Source organism: Leptonotus elevatus, chromosome 3 (assembly GCF_054856555.1).
Source record: "Leptonotus elevatus isolate MCC_2025b chromosome 3, RoL_Lele_1.0, whole genome shotgun sequence".
Classification (NCBI taxonomy): Eukaryota; Metazoa; Chordata; class Actinopteri; order Syngnathiformes; family Syngnathidae; genus Leptonotus; species Leptonotus elevatus.
Window position 1 is genome coordinate 19,819,981 of NC_141241.1, and position 17,234 is coordinate 19,837,214.

General features: G+C 40.4%; 1 protein-coding gene across 6 annotated transcripts in view; it reads right to left on the reverse strand.

The window, feature by feature from the left end:
• Positions 1-638: 638 nt before the first annotated feature.
• Positions 639-17,234, reverse strand: part of nhsb (Nance-Horan syndrome b (congenital cataracts and dental anomalies)) — a 56,669-nt gene continuing 40,073 nt past the window's right edge. For 2 of the 6 annotated variants that reach the window (XM_086070680.1, XM_086070685.1), the window contains exons 2-13: positions 15,584-15,736; positions 15,368-15,504; positions 15,112-15,159; positions 14,078-14,122; positions 13,904-13,948; positions 13,561-13,623; positions 13,064-13,259; positions 12,834-12,965; positions 11,748-11,900; positions 7,484-10,612; positions 7,075-7,195; positions 639-4,733 (exon numbers count right to left, since the gene is read on the reverse strand). In XM_086070680.1, coding sequence (XP_085926806.1) covers positions 4,100-4,733; positions 7,075-7,195; positions 7,484-10,612; positions 11,748-11,900; positions 12,834-12,965; positions 13,064-13,259; positions 13,561-13,623; positions 13,904-13,948; positions 14,078-14,122; positions 15,112-15,159; positions 15,368-15,504; positions 15,584-15,736 — 4,856 coding nt within the window. In that variant the 3' untranslated portion in view covers positions 639-4,099. The remainder of the gene's footprint in view (positions 4,734-7,074; positions 7,196-7,483; positions 10,613-11,747; positions 11,901-12,833; positions 12,966-13,063; positions 13,260-13,560; positions 13,624-13,903; positions 13,949-14,077; positions 14,123-15,111; positions 15,160-15,367; positions 15,505-15,583; positions 15,737-17,234) is intronic. The other 4 variants (XM_086070681.1, XM_086070684.1, XM_086070682.1 and 1 more) reach the window with 4 other exon arrangements.

The window sequence follows — 17,234 nt, forward strand, 5'->3', positions numbered from 1 at the left end:
AGAAGCTAACTAACTGTCTGAGCGGTTCTGCTAGACATGGCGCCGGTGAAAAATTCTTGGCTTTTATTTCCTGCCTCGAGATCTCATTAAAATCAAACCCCAGTTCGCAGTTGACTTTACACCTCTCCGTTTACGTCATTTTTTGGATGACGAACGAAAACTACAGTAAAGTATTAGTACCTCGTTACTCGTCACCACTGGCCAGTATATTTGTGTACCGCTGTGACAGTAGCCACAGTAGCCTATGAGTAGCTGCCATCTAGTGTTGATATTATTTAGGTGCACTTTTGATTAAGGGTTTTAATACCGTTATAAGTCGTGTTACAATTGAACTGTTTGGAAGTAATAAAGCTCAACTTGATAACTGTTACCCGAGTAGCTTTTTCAGGTGTCCGCACTTTTTGAGTATGAATTTTCTTACAACTTTTTACATATTACATCAATTGTTTTTGTAGAAAATGTTAACAATTTCAAAGAGGCATTCTTGCCACCTTGTGAAATATAAATTGTTGGATTTTGTATTCTTCTCTTCTATTTCTTCCTTTTTGTATTCAATTTCTTCGTCCTCCCCACTTTTTTTTTCTATTACTGTTCTAAAAAGCGTGAAAAATCTGTTGAAATGAATCAGGAAAAACTCATTTGTTTTCATTCTTTTATTTGGTTATTTTACAAAAGAAAGAATTTCAACATTGTTTTCTTTTAAAAATGTATTTACATGTTTATACAAAAATACAAAAATGATTCAAATCTGTTATGTCCTAGCTACCTTTAAACTTGGAGCTTCTTTTAAATAGACAGTTATGCTTGCGTATTTTCTCACATATATTTGAAATTTTTAAACTCTGTTTAGTGCTCTTCCATACTGTACACCTTTGAAAAAAATGTCCAGTGTCTGTCACATCTCATTAGAGCAAAATTGTATGCAAACATTGAAACACTTGGAACAAAATAGTCATGAATTCAAGAATCTTCTTTTTGTTGTTTCCCCCAAGTAAAATGAGGATTAATTGTTTTATAAATGAGAGCTAAAATTGATTTTGAATGTTAACACATTGTATTACTAATCCAATAGTGTTAGTCATTTATCCACTGAATTCAGAAATGATACAAATTGTGTCACTACACCGTTGGGATAAATGGCGGGTACAGTACGGAAAAACAAACACACCACACAAATCTTCAACGCTTTCAGTGTTGTTGTTTTTTTTTGTTTCCAAGTTTTAAAATATAATTTTCACATAGCATTCTTCAAGTGGCAGAGAGATAACCCATTCACATCCAGTGTCTATGATATTAAACAGGAATTCAAGTTTTAAAAATAACAAAAGTAGAACAACTATTTTACATGTCACTTTTTGAGCCTTTTATGGTCACATTTTTTTTTTTCAAGCTGTCCAATTGAAAGTAAAAATATCTCTCACGCCAACTTTTGCGGCTCAAGCAGGACTAGGACCCAGCACCACAAGTGATCCGATTTCCCCATATATTTGTTTTTCTCTCTCTTAAACATATGATTGTCCAGTGAGTAAGATATACAGTACAAGATAAACCCCTGTTGTGATCACAACTATACAGAACAGAATTTGCCAGACAGTTTGTACATCTATTGAACACACTATTGAACTTGACATTAGAACAGAAAATACAAATTCTTTTTTCATCTGGAGACATCCCTCAGATAAAAAATAATCATATGGTGGAGTCCTTTTTTTTTTTTTTTTTGTCATTTGTGTCTTATTGCATGCGATAGAAAACACAACAAATAAACAAGTGCCATGAAGCCGTGCGGGTGTCATGAATGTAAAATTCTTATGCGCAATTCACAGCTTTTTACTCACTCCAACTTACACAGTGTCAGTTCTGTAGTTCAGGTTCGCTGAGTATGTGGTTGTCTGCTACGCTATCTATCTATCTACCTATCTATCTATCTATCTATCTTGCATTTACAGTAAAACAATAATATGTTTGTTGAGGTATTCACAGAATACAGTGAATGGTTCGTATTGAAGTGCAGTCTCTGAATATGAGTAAATGTTTTCTGTGATAGGCAGGTGAGAGTTCAAGCTGTCAACAGATGGTCCTTTTCCTCTCGTAATACTCTCTCGTTCAGTGATTCTCAGTGCGCAGTGGCATGTGGGTTCCCTCTAGTGGTGGCCGGTGGGATCACTGCCCATGTAGAATTCTGTTTTATTTAACTTTCAAGTTGAATACATTTGTTATTTATTTAGGTATAATAATATTTCACTTTTATGTGCAAAATATTTGAACTGAATCATTAAACATTTTTTGTATTCTATATTTCTAGTGCAGTGTAAATGTGCAAACTGTGCATAATATTACAATGGCTCACAATGGACATGGCCCAATTACTAGTTTCAAGATATAACAAGGTTTTAAAAAGTCAAATTTTCAGAACCACGTCAGTGCAGACATAAATAACACGGGGGGTAATTTTTGTTGGTAAAAAGTTTGAGAATCACTGTTCTAGCTAACCTTCGTTTAAAATGGACTCCAAAGGCTTCAGCTATCAATGCATTGATTTGAAAACGTTGGGAGTGCGTTAATTGTTAAACATGAATGATACTTGTCGGGTTAGATGAAATGGCACACAGCAGTCACCGGGTTGAGCTCTCACCTGTCTCGTGCTACTGGGTCAGTGCAAATGAAGGGTAGGCAACTAGGAAAGAACAGTGTTCATTGTTAAGATTTGTATGTCATGTTGTCAGTGAGACCTGTTCTTCTTTGCTACACTCTTGTTAAAAATGTTTTCTTGTTGTTTTATATAGATATGACTTTATATTCAATACAAATATACATATGCAATTTCATTATAAGATATAACTTCTTTTGAATATTTTTGAATAATCATCAAGTGCAAAAGAGAGGTCGGTTATTGGAAAGCTTTGCAAATAACTCTCTGGTCAACCCGATTTCGGACCCTCTAAAGCATTTTCACCATTTGCACTGAATGGCGCCTCTAAAACCGCCAAGAAAAGCTTCTTTTCTGCTTCAAGTTAGAACAGCATGACACGGTTTTAAGGTTAGTTTAAAATATGATTCTGGCCAGGGTCCATGTAGAGTCACGCTAAACACAAGCAAATCTAGCAAAGAAAGGCCACTGCGATTGTCCCAAAGTCTTCCACAAATGGATCCCGTCTACTATAGTAGTGGGCCCCGTGCTCCTTAAAATCCCAGGAAAAAATAATTTGGATCAATGGAAATGTGTTACAAATCAATCAGTCACTAAAACTTTTCACAGGAATCGTTTTGCAAACGATTCGAAGGAACCACAAAAATGGTGACAGACAATTGAGAATCTAGGGGGATGTTTCCGTTAGGGTCATGCAACATGATGAAACTTTAGTATCATGTTTGGAGACGCTTTACAAAAATACATGCATCATATTAAATTTTAGGATATAATTTTTATGATGAAATATGTGGCCATCTTTATGGTATGTTCCTGATTCCAAGTCTACTGATGGAAATAATCAAAAACTTGGTTTTGTGTTGGTTTTGTAACCTACGCACAAGATAAACCTTGCTTGTTGGCAGGAATATTTGTAATGCGCCTATGCAAAGTCTGGTTACTGCTTTGGGCACCAACAGTTGGAAGAATATTACATTTTGTAGGAGTTTTTAATTTCTAGCGAAAACAGTTCCTCAACAGCACACACGCCCACACCAAACAAGACAGGAAGTACAAATATCAGTGAATCTTGCATGTGCTTGAACATGCAGTCCTTTCACAAAATGTCTTGTTTTAGCTTCATTTTTTTTTTTTGTTGCTTCATTTCCTTTTTTTTTGTGTATAAAAGACAGTTCAATCAAAATAGATATTTTATCTATGAGGGAGCGATCCTTTTTATATAGTTTCAAGGTCAACTTTTTTTATTTTATTTTATTTTATAATGACCCTTTTTTCATTCAGTTTCTCACAACATCTGCAACCCAAAAGTTCCTTAGTTTCTAGTACTGGGCACATTTTAGCAACAGTCAGATTTTAGGGTGCATTAGACCAAATTCTTCAAGAGACACCCAATATTATAAAAGTAGGAAGGGGAGCCATTTCAAAAACGAGAATATCTGTCAACAAATTCTACGAAGATCTGTCGTCATGCGGACTTCCATCTGAGTTCTCTGTCTCCCCTTCAGAAATGGCTTGCATGGGAGCAGTGTAGAGGCGGCTACGAGTACTATAGCGACTACTGTTGGCTACTGGTGGGACCCGAGAACGGCCCTGTCGAGATGCAGCGGTCATAGGCAGGATCTTGGGGGTGAAGCTCTCAGAATTGGCCCTGGGGAAGAGGCCCGGTATCTGGATTGGTTCCAAGTTGGAAAGTGGCGGCTCCTGGTACACTGGGGGTGTCTCTTCAGCTTGACCAATGGGGCCTTCCAGAATGGATTCCCCATGGGGTTTTGGAGTTATAGGGCTCTTCAGAATTTCTGTGGCCGACATGCGATAACTAGAATCAGATCTGCTGCCTTTCTTAAGCAACAGGAGCTTAAACTCTTCATTGGATGTACTTGATTTCTTGGCGCTGCGGTAGATTGGAACAGGGACGCGCTGTGACCCGGAAACGGTGGCTAAGATGGCTGGGGTGTTGAGTGGAGGGGGCGGTGGCATAATGGCATTGGTGACACTGTTCGGGTTCACTGGTGCTGTGGGGCAGAGACGAGACTTTACATTCAAGTCTCCTGAATCTTTACGGCCCAGGACCTTTCTCTTGGATCTGAATGGAAAAAGTCCGAATCAAGATTTAGACAGTTAGAATAGTAATAGTAATCACGGTCATAGTAATCACATGCTACTTGCTTGCTCCCTTGCTTTTGAATCAGGTAAAGAGACAGATTACAAAGGTAAGAAGTACCGACTGAGAAGGCCATTACTACAGGCAGGAGAGTACAGAGAGAACCTGGAAAAGCTTTACTGATTTGGGCGGATGTATGTAGCGAGGTCTGCAGCATATAACAAACTAAACGGCCACCACTAGCAACATTCGCTCCACAGATGAACTCAGTATCTTTTATATGTGCTTTGCACAGAAGGGTATTGCATTCACTTGAAAAAAAGGAAAAAAATACTGTTTTTCCGACTAATTTTGGGGGGGACCTTTGTTTTGCTGTGTATTTTTTCTGAATATTTTTTTCTGTTTACTAAATATATTTTTTCTGTCATAAAACATATTCTGGAAAAACAGCTTAAACATATTCAGAAAAACAAAAGGGAAAAATACTCAGAAAAACGGGGAAAAATATATATATTTTTGGGAATATATATATTTTTTTAACCTCTGAACTCCAAGTGACTTGTTGCAGACTCGCTAATGGTGGACACTTTCCCGCATACCTCCAACATACCTTAAACCACATGTGTCAAGATCCGGTCCTCGAGGGCCTGAGTCTTGCATGTTTTCGAGGTTTCTCTAATCCAACACACCTGATTCAATGATCAGGATCATTATCAGGCTCCTGCAGATCTTAAATATGATGAATATGTTGAACGTGGGAAACCTCTAAAACATGCAGGACTCAGGCCCTCGAGGACCAGACTTTGTTACTACTGCCTTAAACTATATGACTTACTGGCTCAGTTAAGGTTGTACCATAATTAGAAACACACACAGTATTGGTAATGTTTTATGATTTATTTTTTTTACCGTATACTATCATTTTAATGTAAGCTAGGTTTATTGTTTTATGGAGCATGTAAGTATACGAACATGTTTGATCGGCATGATTTTTGTAAGCTAATGATTAAGATTGTACGGAAACCTATTGCATGCGGGAAAATGCAGAGGTAAAAAAAAAAACTACTTCAAAAAACAGAAGCATACAATGGCGTATTAGGACCACGTATAAATATATATTTTTTTCGAAGGCAGGGGCAATATTCTGAGAGAAAAACTCGCAAATTTGCCACTTTATAAAGTAGCAAGTTTGCGTCTTTATAAAGTGGTAGATTTGCGAGAAAAAATCTCAGAAACTTACGAGAAATACACGTAGCATAGCTATAGTCTAATCATGTAAGTATTCGTTGGCGATTAATGGGACACTGTTTATAAAATGAAAAGGCAGGATGGAGACGGATTCATTCTTAAATTTAAACTTTGCTTGTCATTCATCGCAGCCAGCGCAACAACACTTCCTGATCCCCTATCAGCTGACTAACACTAACCAATCAGATGCTAGCATACTTTAGGTAAATGCTAGTGAATGACGGAGAGCAGCAGATTCGACACATCAACTTAGTTACTTGTACAAAAGAAATACCAAAATGTATGAACTTGTAAATAATAATTCTGTAAACGTAAATGTAGAAGTAAATATACATTTTAACAAATGAACTTAAATGCTTGATCGTCCGGGTGTGGACCTTCGCAAAGCGAGGCGTCTTTGTCGCTGGCCAGTGGCCGTACACAACGCTTCAAAGAGCGAATGCTTAACATCATATGGTTAATCTCTGCTAAAGCAGTTACTATCTCTTTATTTGGAAACCCCACCGAAAAGTATTGGCATAAACGGTCAAGTTGGTACGCTACATGTAGTTCTCGTAACTTTCTCGTAACTAAGTTTTTTTCTCGCAAATCTGCCACTTTATAAACTCGCAAATTTGCCACTTTATAAGTGGCAAAAAGTTTTCTTCTTGGAACATTGCCTCCGCTCTCTAAAAAATATATATTTATATGTGGCCTTAATACGCTGTCGTAAACTCTGTTTTTCAGAATTTTTTTTTCCATTAAAAAAAAAAAATCCCTGTTTTTCAGATTTTTTCCCCCCAGTTTTTTAATTTTTTTTAGTAAAACAGAAAATTAAAAAAAATACACAAAAAAAACAAAGCTCCCCACCACAGCCCGACCCCAAGTGAATGCAATACGCTTCTGTAGCTTTGAGACCTCAGCTCTGATGAATATGGTGTTGACACTATCAGGTTAAGGCTTGTGCACCACAGGAGGCAACACACTCAGATTTGTATGTGTCATATGTCAGTCCAGCTTTTAACTTAAGCTTAGTTTAATATTAAGCTTTTAGATTGCATTCTCTGGTAATTGTGTTGTGGTAAATTTACAGTACCTGTGTATCATGGCAAACAGATCCTCGGTTGTTCTGGACTTGTTGGGTGATGTTGCAATATCGTCATCAACTTTGGCGTCATCCGTCAAAGGGGAAAGTGAGTTGTCAGTGGGTGTGGAATCTGCAACAGAAAACATTTATATCACACATGATCTACTGCAGGGTTCTCCAATTCCAGTCCTCGAGGGCCAGAGTCCTGCAGGTTTTAGATGTTTCCGCTCAATAGCACACCTGATTCATATAATCAGCTCATCAGCATGCCTGAAAACGATCCTGATGTTTAGTATCAGGTGTGTTGGTAGGCAGAAACATCTCAAACCTGCAGGACTCCGGCCCTCGAGGACCGGAATTGGGGAACCATGATCTACTGTATGTCTGATCATTTCCGTTCAAATACACACAAGCGTACCTTTACTGAAATAGTCTTCTGTGTCAGGAGTGGTGGAGTCGTCTTTATTCTCGTGTGGCAGCAGGTGATGGGCACTTCTGGTAGCACCTGATGTCTCTTCCTCGTCTTCCTGCACCACTTGTCTCATCTTCCATGCATCGCTGATTAGGTAAGGATGCGATGTCTCCACTGTGGTACCAGGCACTTTGACTGGACTAGTCCAGGGCCCTGAGTCCAGGTGGGATCCTCCAGCAAACTCGTAGGCTGGAGGGGGAGGGTGATCTGTTCGCATGCCCACCCTGTGACATGTGGCCCTCTGTGATTCTTTTACTTGTTCTTCTTCTTCTTCATCTTCCTCATCATCATCGTCATCTTGGGAAAAAGAACGCTCCCCCAAGATCCGAAACTCTGGGTGTGCGCGAGCTGAATGTGTGAGCCCTCTATACTCTGTGTGTGAACGGATATGTGTGTGTAGATCAACTGGTGAAGGGTGAGGAGCACGTGGCACTGGCCTATGCAAAGGCGAACTGTCATCAGAGAGTTCTGAAAACGGGTCTAAGCGAGTCCTGAATGCTGTCATCGACCAGAAAGTTCCAGGCCCGTATCGATCTTGTCTGAGAAGTAGGCTTTCGTAAGAAGGAGGCCCATCAGGGTGACGTCCAGGTGGAGGTGGTTGAGCGTGATCAGGGGAGGAGGTGTGGTCCTGAGTTGGAGGTCTGGGGGGCGGTCTACGAGGAGGGAGCGGCCTCGTGTTAATTGGGGGTGGCGCTAGAGTTGCACCACTGGGAGGACATTTGGGTTTGGTAACAGAAACTGCTCCACTTGTAGATTCCAGATCGGAGCTGGTCACAGTATTACTAGATTTGCTGACAGAGTGAAGCTGCACTGAACGTAGAATTGATGGAGTTATCGCCAGCATATTAGAGCTTGGAATCAAAGCGGTAGAGTTTGCACATGGGGGGGCGTTGCTATTTAATGACTCAAGGACTAACACCTTTGTTACAGTGGGAACAACATTTGCTACTCTGTGTTTGCTGTGGTGAAGTGTGTGCAGGTGTTGTGTTCTGTGTGAGAGTGTATGTCTGACATAGCCACCATGAAGAATATTAAGATCGAGCTGAGAAGGTGGCGGTGGGAAGTCTGGGTCTCTCTTGTAAGCAGAGGCAATAGAAGTTGCTTCTCTCGGATGGTGTTGCAAGGACGAAAGAGAAGACTTTCTCTCTGGTACTTTGGGCTTTCTTTTGCCGGTGGAGGGGGACAGCGGGCCTGGGAAGAATGCTGCTGAAGTTGAGGGCAAAGTAGAAGTCGGTGTTTCTGACTGACTTGAATAACCGCTGGATGGTGATGCCAGACCAGCCAACTTCTCGGGCGACCCAAGTTTGAAGTCTCCAGGCGGGTGAGGTGGACTAGCAGCTCTGGTCTCAGAAGACTGGGAAAGCGGCTGGGATTGTGTGTCGGTGGAGGAGGACGAGCTGTCTGGCGACTTGATACAATCCAAAACAGTTGTGCCTGTCACTGTGCTTAAATTACACAGGGATTTGTACTCACAATTGTTGGACTTCAACTCTGTATTGTGAAGCCACAAGTCTGCATAGTCAGATTGCACTGCTCCTTCATCCTTAAATGAGTGTGTGTCTGCTGAGCTAAAGGACATGGGTTCCACTATATCTACAGTTTCTCCGAGCCCCATTACCCATGTTCCCATAGGCTCTGCCACAAGACAAGATGTCTCTAATGGTTCTGGAATGCTTCCAAGTTCCAGTTCCAACTTAATATCTGTGGAAGACAATGTAAGGTCTTGTTCACGAACCATCTTTGGTTGGTCTTGATCTGCTTGTGTGTCTGTTCCTACATCAACACTACTACTAGCCTCCTTCAGGGAGGACGTTCGCATAGGTGGAGGAGGTTTTAGTTTGGGTTTCCTCAGTGCACGACAAGGCCTCCCCAGTGTCATAGTGCCTGTTTTGTAGTCAGACGAGGATGGAGAGTAAACTCCGTGGGAAATGGGATGTGATGCCCCAATGTTGGATTCAGTCCCCTGGTCTGCATAGTTGTACATGTAGTGTCCGTAACTCTGATTACTTTTCCCAAATTGTTCAGATGTATACAAACCCTCTGCATCAGATGAGCAATGAGAGCCAGTGTCTTTGTCAGTGTTGTTTTTTTCACTGAAACATGTTTGGTCTTCTAGAGCTTGTTTGGATCTATAGTCCTGTGTTTGGGTCTGGTCATGGTATTGGTCTGGGTCAAGTTGGTCCTGGTCAGGAGGATATGCCCATTCCCCCTCACTGGCTGTACTGACCCCTGCATCATCCAGTTGGTCTGTTGCTGACGATGTGAATGAGCTTGACCTGTGGCCTGGTCCTTGAGGTCTCATTTCAGAATGGTACGAGGGGTCCAGGGAAAAGCCCTCATCCATGGCATTGGGTACAGTGTTAAGAGATAACTCAGAGTCACAGTGGGATGAGCCAGTAAGTGGTGGAGAAGAAGGTGGGGGGATGGTTTCAGAGGTTTGGGATGGGCATGTAGAACTAGAACCACTCCAATTGCCACTGGATGACTGATGGTCTTCCTTGTGGTCTACATGGCTACTCAGCACTCCTGTTGTAGACACAGAGTGAATTGGGCTACTAAAAGTATCAGAACTAGAAGAAATCTCACAGCTGCCCATGTCAGCTTTGCGGGGCAGGCGAGAACGGCCTCTCTCCATCCAGCAATGCTCTGGGCTCCCTCCTCCTCGATCTCTTTCCCCAGATCGTTGCAGACGTTTTAGGCTTCCTAGTTGCAGCGGCTCAGGAGCTGCCTGATCATCAGTGCTCTCCTCCTCATCCTTCATCATCATCATCTTCAGCCTCGGACTCGGACCAGGTGGAATAAAATCCTCCGCTTCATATGGTGACAAATCCTCATCCTCGTCATCATCATCATCGTAGTTGTCATCGTCGTCCTCATCGCTATCCATCAGGCGTCCACCTTCTCGTGGGAGACTGCGAGATCGCAAACGTCCAGTGTGCGTTGCAGTACTTGTGTTTGTAGAGTCAGACTGGTCACCAAGGGAAGAAATGTTGCCTGTTGAGTGGGAAAGAGATGTTGGGATTCCCTGATGGCCTCTTTGAGCTCGGATGCGTCTCCTGGAAGGAGCAGCTGTACCTGCAGAGAATACAGTGGGAACAGAGGGAGACATTCATTGCATCGCTTGATTATTGACAATTCCTTTGTAATTGCACAGTGTTGGATATACAGTGAACCCCTGCATATTCGCAGTTGACATTCGCAAGCTTAACCTTATTCACTCAAAAGCTCACTTTTTTTGTGTTCAGGCTAAAGCAATACAAGTATTAATTTGGCACCATCTTGTGGAATATTGCTGTTGTTGTAGTTTGGCTTTTTTTTTTTTAAATGTTATATATATATATATATATTTTTTGTATTTTGTTGGCTGTCTTTCTCCACAAACTGAAACAGAAAGTATGTTTTTGGTTCTCTCGCTATGCAGCTACTAATAGCTACTAGTCTTTATTGTGGGTAAATAAATGCCAAAAGATGAGTTTAATGACTTACACCGTTTGTGTAAACTGCTAAGATGCATATTGTTTTGGCAATACTTAACACCACTTCAGTTTGTGCGAGCATGATATTTAGGCTGGTATGGGAGGGGGGGGGGGGCGGGTACTTCATTCGACCCAACCGTTTGGGTAAATTGATTAACCCAATTAAATTGGGTGAAAAATTAACTGACCCAAATATTTTTGAATTATTTAACCCTAAAATTAATGTTTGAATGTAAATTAATAACCCACAAAGCAACCCAATTTTTGAGTTCTTTTGTAAACCAACTTTTTGGTTTCATTGAATAACCCAAAAAGATGAGTTTGTCCCTTTTTGACCCAATTTGAGTTATTTTTGACCCTACTATTTTTACAGTGCAGTCTCCATTTGAAGTGCTTTGCCGCCATCTTGTGGCATCTCTCTGGAATGCAAATCCCCTGTGTGTGTACAGTATGTGGGGGGTGTCACTTTCACTTTTCACAGCAGTGCTTCGTTGCTACCCCACCCGCGAATAACGTGGGTTCACTGTACTAAATGGGATAGGGATGGTTGTTTGATATCGGTGACTTGTGAGGCCAACAGATGGAAAAGGTTGATATGAAACTATCCAGTCACAGTATATTAGTATAAATTTTTATTAGTAATTCTAACATGTTGGTGTTTGCGTTTAGTTCTTTTAACAACCTGGTGGACAAATGGGAAGGAATGACATGAGGAAACATTCAAAGGAACTTACATGCTATGAGGAAATCATCTGTTTGGCAGCCAGAGTCTCGAGTGTGGTGAAGGCGACCACTAATTGAGAAGTCTTCGTGACACAGCGAGAGTTGGTGCGGATTGGCATGGACAATTACTGTCCGCTCTCTTGCTACTGGTGATTCATCTGAGTCTGAATGTAAAATGACATAGCATGCTGAGTCTCAGTAATGTCATGTTAAAGTCACTTTCATCATGGGATATGAGGGAGAGATGGTGAACCACAAGACTGTAAAAATGTGCTCTAGCATATTCTGGCTTGTCCCAGAAGTAAAATGATTGATAAAATGGTAGGATAGCCTTTTTGAAAGTCTAATTTTCAATGCACAAATATAGTACAATGTACATTAGAATTGTACATTGTTTGGTAAGACTGCATGCACATGGAAAAATAAATCAATAAAAAAGCAAAGATGAACCAGGAGATAGCTTAGATCTTTGGTGCCTTTTCTTTCTTTAGTTTGGGGGTGGTAGTGGTTACATTACAGGAAATAGGAGACTTAAAACAAGTAATTTAGTTTTTTAGTTTTTCTTTTGGGATTTAATTGTTAATCATGGGATCCTCGGTTTATGAAGGTATACCAAAATCAATTATCACATTCATTTTAATATTACATTTTATTATCTCTGTTAAATTCCTTTTTTGGGGAATGGGGTTGCACCCCAAAAAAATGCTGTACCAGTCCCTATCTACTGCTAAGTGTGCCACATGAGTGCAGAGCTGCAGAACGCTGAATCTGAATTGCCACGTCGTTACCAAGCCACCAAATTTCTAATTACTTGTCTTGTGTGCAGATCCATGCACGTGGAGCATGCAGTGGACACATCGGCAAACAGAAATGTGACCCGACCCCTGACCCCACATTTAATTGTTTCACAGTCACCGCAGAGATCCAAATACTCATACACAAGAAAATTAAAAAATCAGTTTTCATAATATGTCTTCTTTCAGTTACATGATTCTTGTAAAGGATCTCATTATTGTAGTGTGATCTTCCCCAGATCTGAGCCATCCATAAATCTATAAAAGTAAGGCAGAAAAAAACAACAATATGACCCAACATACCCATGTCCTGTTGTACTCGTTTGGGTATTCCAGTGATGGTCTTCCTCCTCCTCAGCTTCCTTCTTCTCTGAAGAACCGACTGAGAATGGACAAGGGAGCAACGTGCACTAGCCTCTCTATCAAATCCAACTCCTGGGGGGGATTAAGAAGAAGATGAAGAAGAAGAATGGCATTATTAAATAGTTAAATTTTTGAGTACTATGGGAAAAATCATCAAATTTCAGTGTTACCTGTGACATTGATGGGGATGATACAGGAGGAGACGGCACGAGAGTCATCTGAAGTTGTCTTTTGATCGGAATGGGACACGTTTTCTTTGGACCATTTGGTCTCTTTGTCCTGGGTGGCGGGGACAGCAGGTGCTGAGGTCTTTGTTTGGTGACCTGTTAACAACTCATCGTCGTCTCCCTCGCCCGTTGAGGTAGCCTTCAGGTCAAAGTCAACCGAAACAAGCAGTGTTAAAAGAGGAAAGGGGGCATCCTTACAGTTGCCATCTTGTGGTCTGCTGAAGAAATTATGTTAAGCCGTTCAAATTTTGTCTCAAGATAACTAATTTACACAGGTGCATGTTTCTCTATTTGTACATGGATGATTTGAAATTCAAATGGGTCCAATTGTGGAATGATCCTCCTCTAAATGATGTATCAAAATAAAAAGTAATAGCAGAACAAATGTGAATGTGAATATGGAATAAAGTGAAGTTGAACACAAAACACAGATCCAATACCTTTCTATTCCACGGAATGAAGATGCATCCCTCAATAGGATGAAGTGGGTAAAAGCACCCAAACTATAAATAAATGGTGCAAAAAAAAAGAAAAGACAAAAGATGTTATGAAGAAGAATAAAAATAAAAGGATGAATTAATGAGTTTCATTCCATTAGAAACAGCGGAGCAAAACATTTTCTTAAATTACATTCAAGGTCCTTATGTGTCCTATTTTCTTGTATAACTTTTGTCCTTATTATGACCAAAATCCTCATTTAGATTCCTTTCTTTTATCCTTCAGAGAATAAACATGGCTCACTGTTTAAGTCTTTGAAGTGCATCTATTCAGAATCTTCCATACCTTTTTTTGTATCGTCTGAATATCCGCCTCTCGCCCTGGTCTCTCCTACAGAGGTGGAAAACACAATAATAGCAGTCAAAATCGTGCACAAACTTACCACATGAATTGATGATATACTTTAAATATCTGTGAGTGGACAAAGATCTGAAAAATGTTCTCGCTTCTCATTCTTACTTTTCTCTGAACGGTTTGGATTTCCGTTTCTCTCACTGTCCTCTCCTTAAAATAGCAAAACAGAAATAGCAGAGGGAGTTAGTGTGGCTGGAAAGATTATTCGTCAAACATAAAGAAGTGAAAGTATGATGAAGAATTGTCATGAGTTACATTAACCAATAAAATCACGATTACATGATAACAATGGAACCGAGGCTGGATTGGCCATCTGGCATGCAAGGCCTAGGCTGGCATCTTTTGGGGCAAATGCCGTGCTATTCAATTATTATTATTATTACTCCATTTTACCCCAAGAGACCGACCCACAATTTAGAGGCAACGGCCCATTAACTCATTCACTCCCAGCCCTTGTCACTAGATGCAACCCCCTTTGCTCCCGGCTGTTTTACTGGATTTTGACAGATTTTGCAAGGCCCACAGAATATTGTGTTATTTTGCTATAAAAACATGGAACCTACCAAAAGAAAGATTAGAGTCTCTTCTTTCATCAGGAAAAAAAGTATCTTTGTATCTGTTTCCGTTTTGCAGCAATTAGCATTAGAATATAGCAAAGTTTCATCATTATTCACAAATCTATTTAAAACTGTGGGGAAATCAGCTTGTTTGCAACACGGCCCTGGTTGATCTCTTATATTCTGCTGCCACCTGATGGGTGTTTTTGTAATTAATACCATTGATTCACCCGTTCTCTGCAGTTGAGAGGGTGCATCAAAGCATTCTGTATGCTCTAGCAAAAAACAACAACCATAGAAAACGTATAAATACGTCTTTGGGACACTTAAAACATTTAAAATACAACGTATTTATAAGTTTTTGGGGAGGAAATGAGTTAATTGATTTACAAGACAGCAAAGTGCACCGATCAACATCAATGGCAAATCTACATGGTAGCCAGGGGTGGTCAGGAGTTGGGACAGGTCAACGGGCCAATGTCAAAAGGCCAGGAATATGGAATGTATGGAACGACAGTTTTTACAGTACATGATGGGATAGTGTAAACACATACAGCAAGTGATTTTTATTTTTATTTTTACCTTCCTGGGTTGACAGTCTAACTCTCGCTCTCGCTCTTCTCTCTCTTGCTGCATGGCAACACCACAATAAGATTTTGGGTCAGTTTAATTATAGTTAGAAAGTAGTACAAAATGTAAAATCGAATTTCGACCTGTTGTCATTATTACTATGTTTCCTTTCTTGTTTGTCTACTAACTATCGGCAATAAAGTTTACCAGGTGAACAATGTCCTGCCCATTCCCCCCCATGCTCTCGCGATAGCTGCGTCCTGCTTACCGCTCGTGCCAGCCGACTCCTCTGTTGCCGCCTGATGGAATGTGGTGATGGGAAGGTGGGTAAAGGGGGCACCGTTGAGATGGAGATAATCACCCTGTTCTTCTCCCGACTGGCGGGCCGCTCGTTCTGCTTTTCGTCTGAAAATAATAAACATGGCCGTGTGAAAATGTGCATCCAAATGGCCCTAACGGAAATCCAGGCCACAATAGTTGTCACCTCTGTGCAGGGCTCGGAGGCTGAGCTGAGCGTTTTTGTGCAGTTCTTCCAGACATGGTGGTCGGGTGCACGGATGGAACACGTTGTGTTGTTGGTGCCATGGGGCCTGATAGTGAACTGACAGCTTGCTCTCTATATCCAAGTTTGACACCGCTGAAAAATCAGACAAAAGAGGTCGGGAAACATAAAGAAAAGCTGTGAGCAACTTGAGAGCAGAGGGTAAACAAGAGCACACAGGCTCACGTAACACGGACTTGGTCAATGGCGCTTACTCGCCTTTGGGGCAAGTGAAGCCAGTGGCGGCCATCTTATGTTGTCATTCACAAAGCCGGCTAACTTGAATACATTGATTTCTCAGTGGCACTTTCATGTTATCTTCTGCCTCTACAGCAAAAATGCCACCGTGTACGGCACGTGGTTGTACCAATAAGTCTTTGAGAAGCACTACTCCATGTACATTTCATTACTAAGAAAAATACTTTTAATTTTAGAAGATATATCTCCTCATGCTACTCAAAGATTCATCTGCATCATGTTGTCAGAGCCATCAACAATCAAGTAAAAGTAAATCCCATCACGGGAAAAAAAAAAAAGGTGACAAAGTTAACTTGCATTTACTGTCGGTGTCTGTGGAAAGATAATTCTCCCGTTAAAAAGACTCAAAACATTAATTCAGAAGAGGACTTATCAGGGAAGACTTTCTATACTGGGAATAATCTCTTTCCAGTTTAAGATACAGAAGCCCCAAAAGAAAATGTGGATTTGTACAGCAAATACTTAAGCTAGAAGTAAAGGTAATTTGAACTAAAATGAGTTCAGACCCCTAAAAATAAATAAATAAATAAAGGTTTTGAACTTAATTTATTATTTTATTGAATGTGCTTTGTTTAAAACATTAGGGCAATATATTATTATTTTATTAGCTTCTAATTTAATGAGTACACTTTTCATTGAATAGATAATCACAATTGCTAAGACGATCTCTCAATATCGCAAGAAAACTAATATTATGTACTAATATGTTGTTATTCATGTCATTTTCATACTTTGTGTCAGTGCACAGTTATAAGCCATCAAATAGAGGGAGTGAACATGTGACATGTTGCCTCACCAACCAACGGGTAAGTTGTCACACTATATGGGGTAAGATGTCACATTGCATTTTGCAACTAATAAAATAATTAATTTCCTCACTCTTCAGACTCTCTTGTCTGAAGAACAATTCTGGCATACGTAAACTGAGTTGCCAGAGGTGCATTTTTCATTGGCCCATTCTTTGCATATGTGACAACAAACATTTCAATTCAATTTGTGTTGTCTCAACCCCGCCAATGGAACCTATCCTTAGTGATTCATTGAACATTTAATCTCTTTGTACCAAATTTTTGGGGGCTCTTTCTGTAACACCAGGATGGCACCACAACCCTAACTAATAAGAAAGTTGTAATTGGTGTGAAGGAAGTATGTCCATAATGTGGACACATACAAACAACTGCACTCGCTATAGACTCATGTGGTCCAAGCCCTTTGTCTCAAATGCCAAGCAGATGTCATGATTCTGTGTCATTTTAACATCAAACTTGACCGGCTGTTCTCATAGACGTCAAGTTGTGTACCATTTCGCTTCCGAAGTGTGTCATGGCAGCAGATC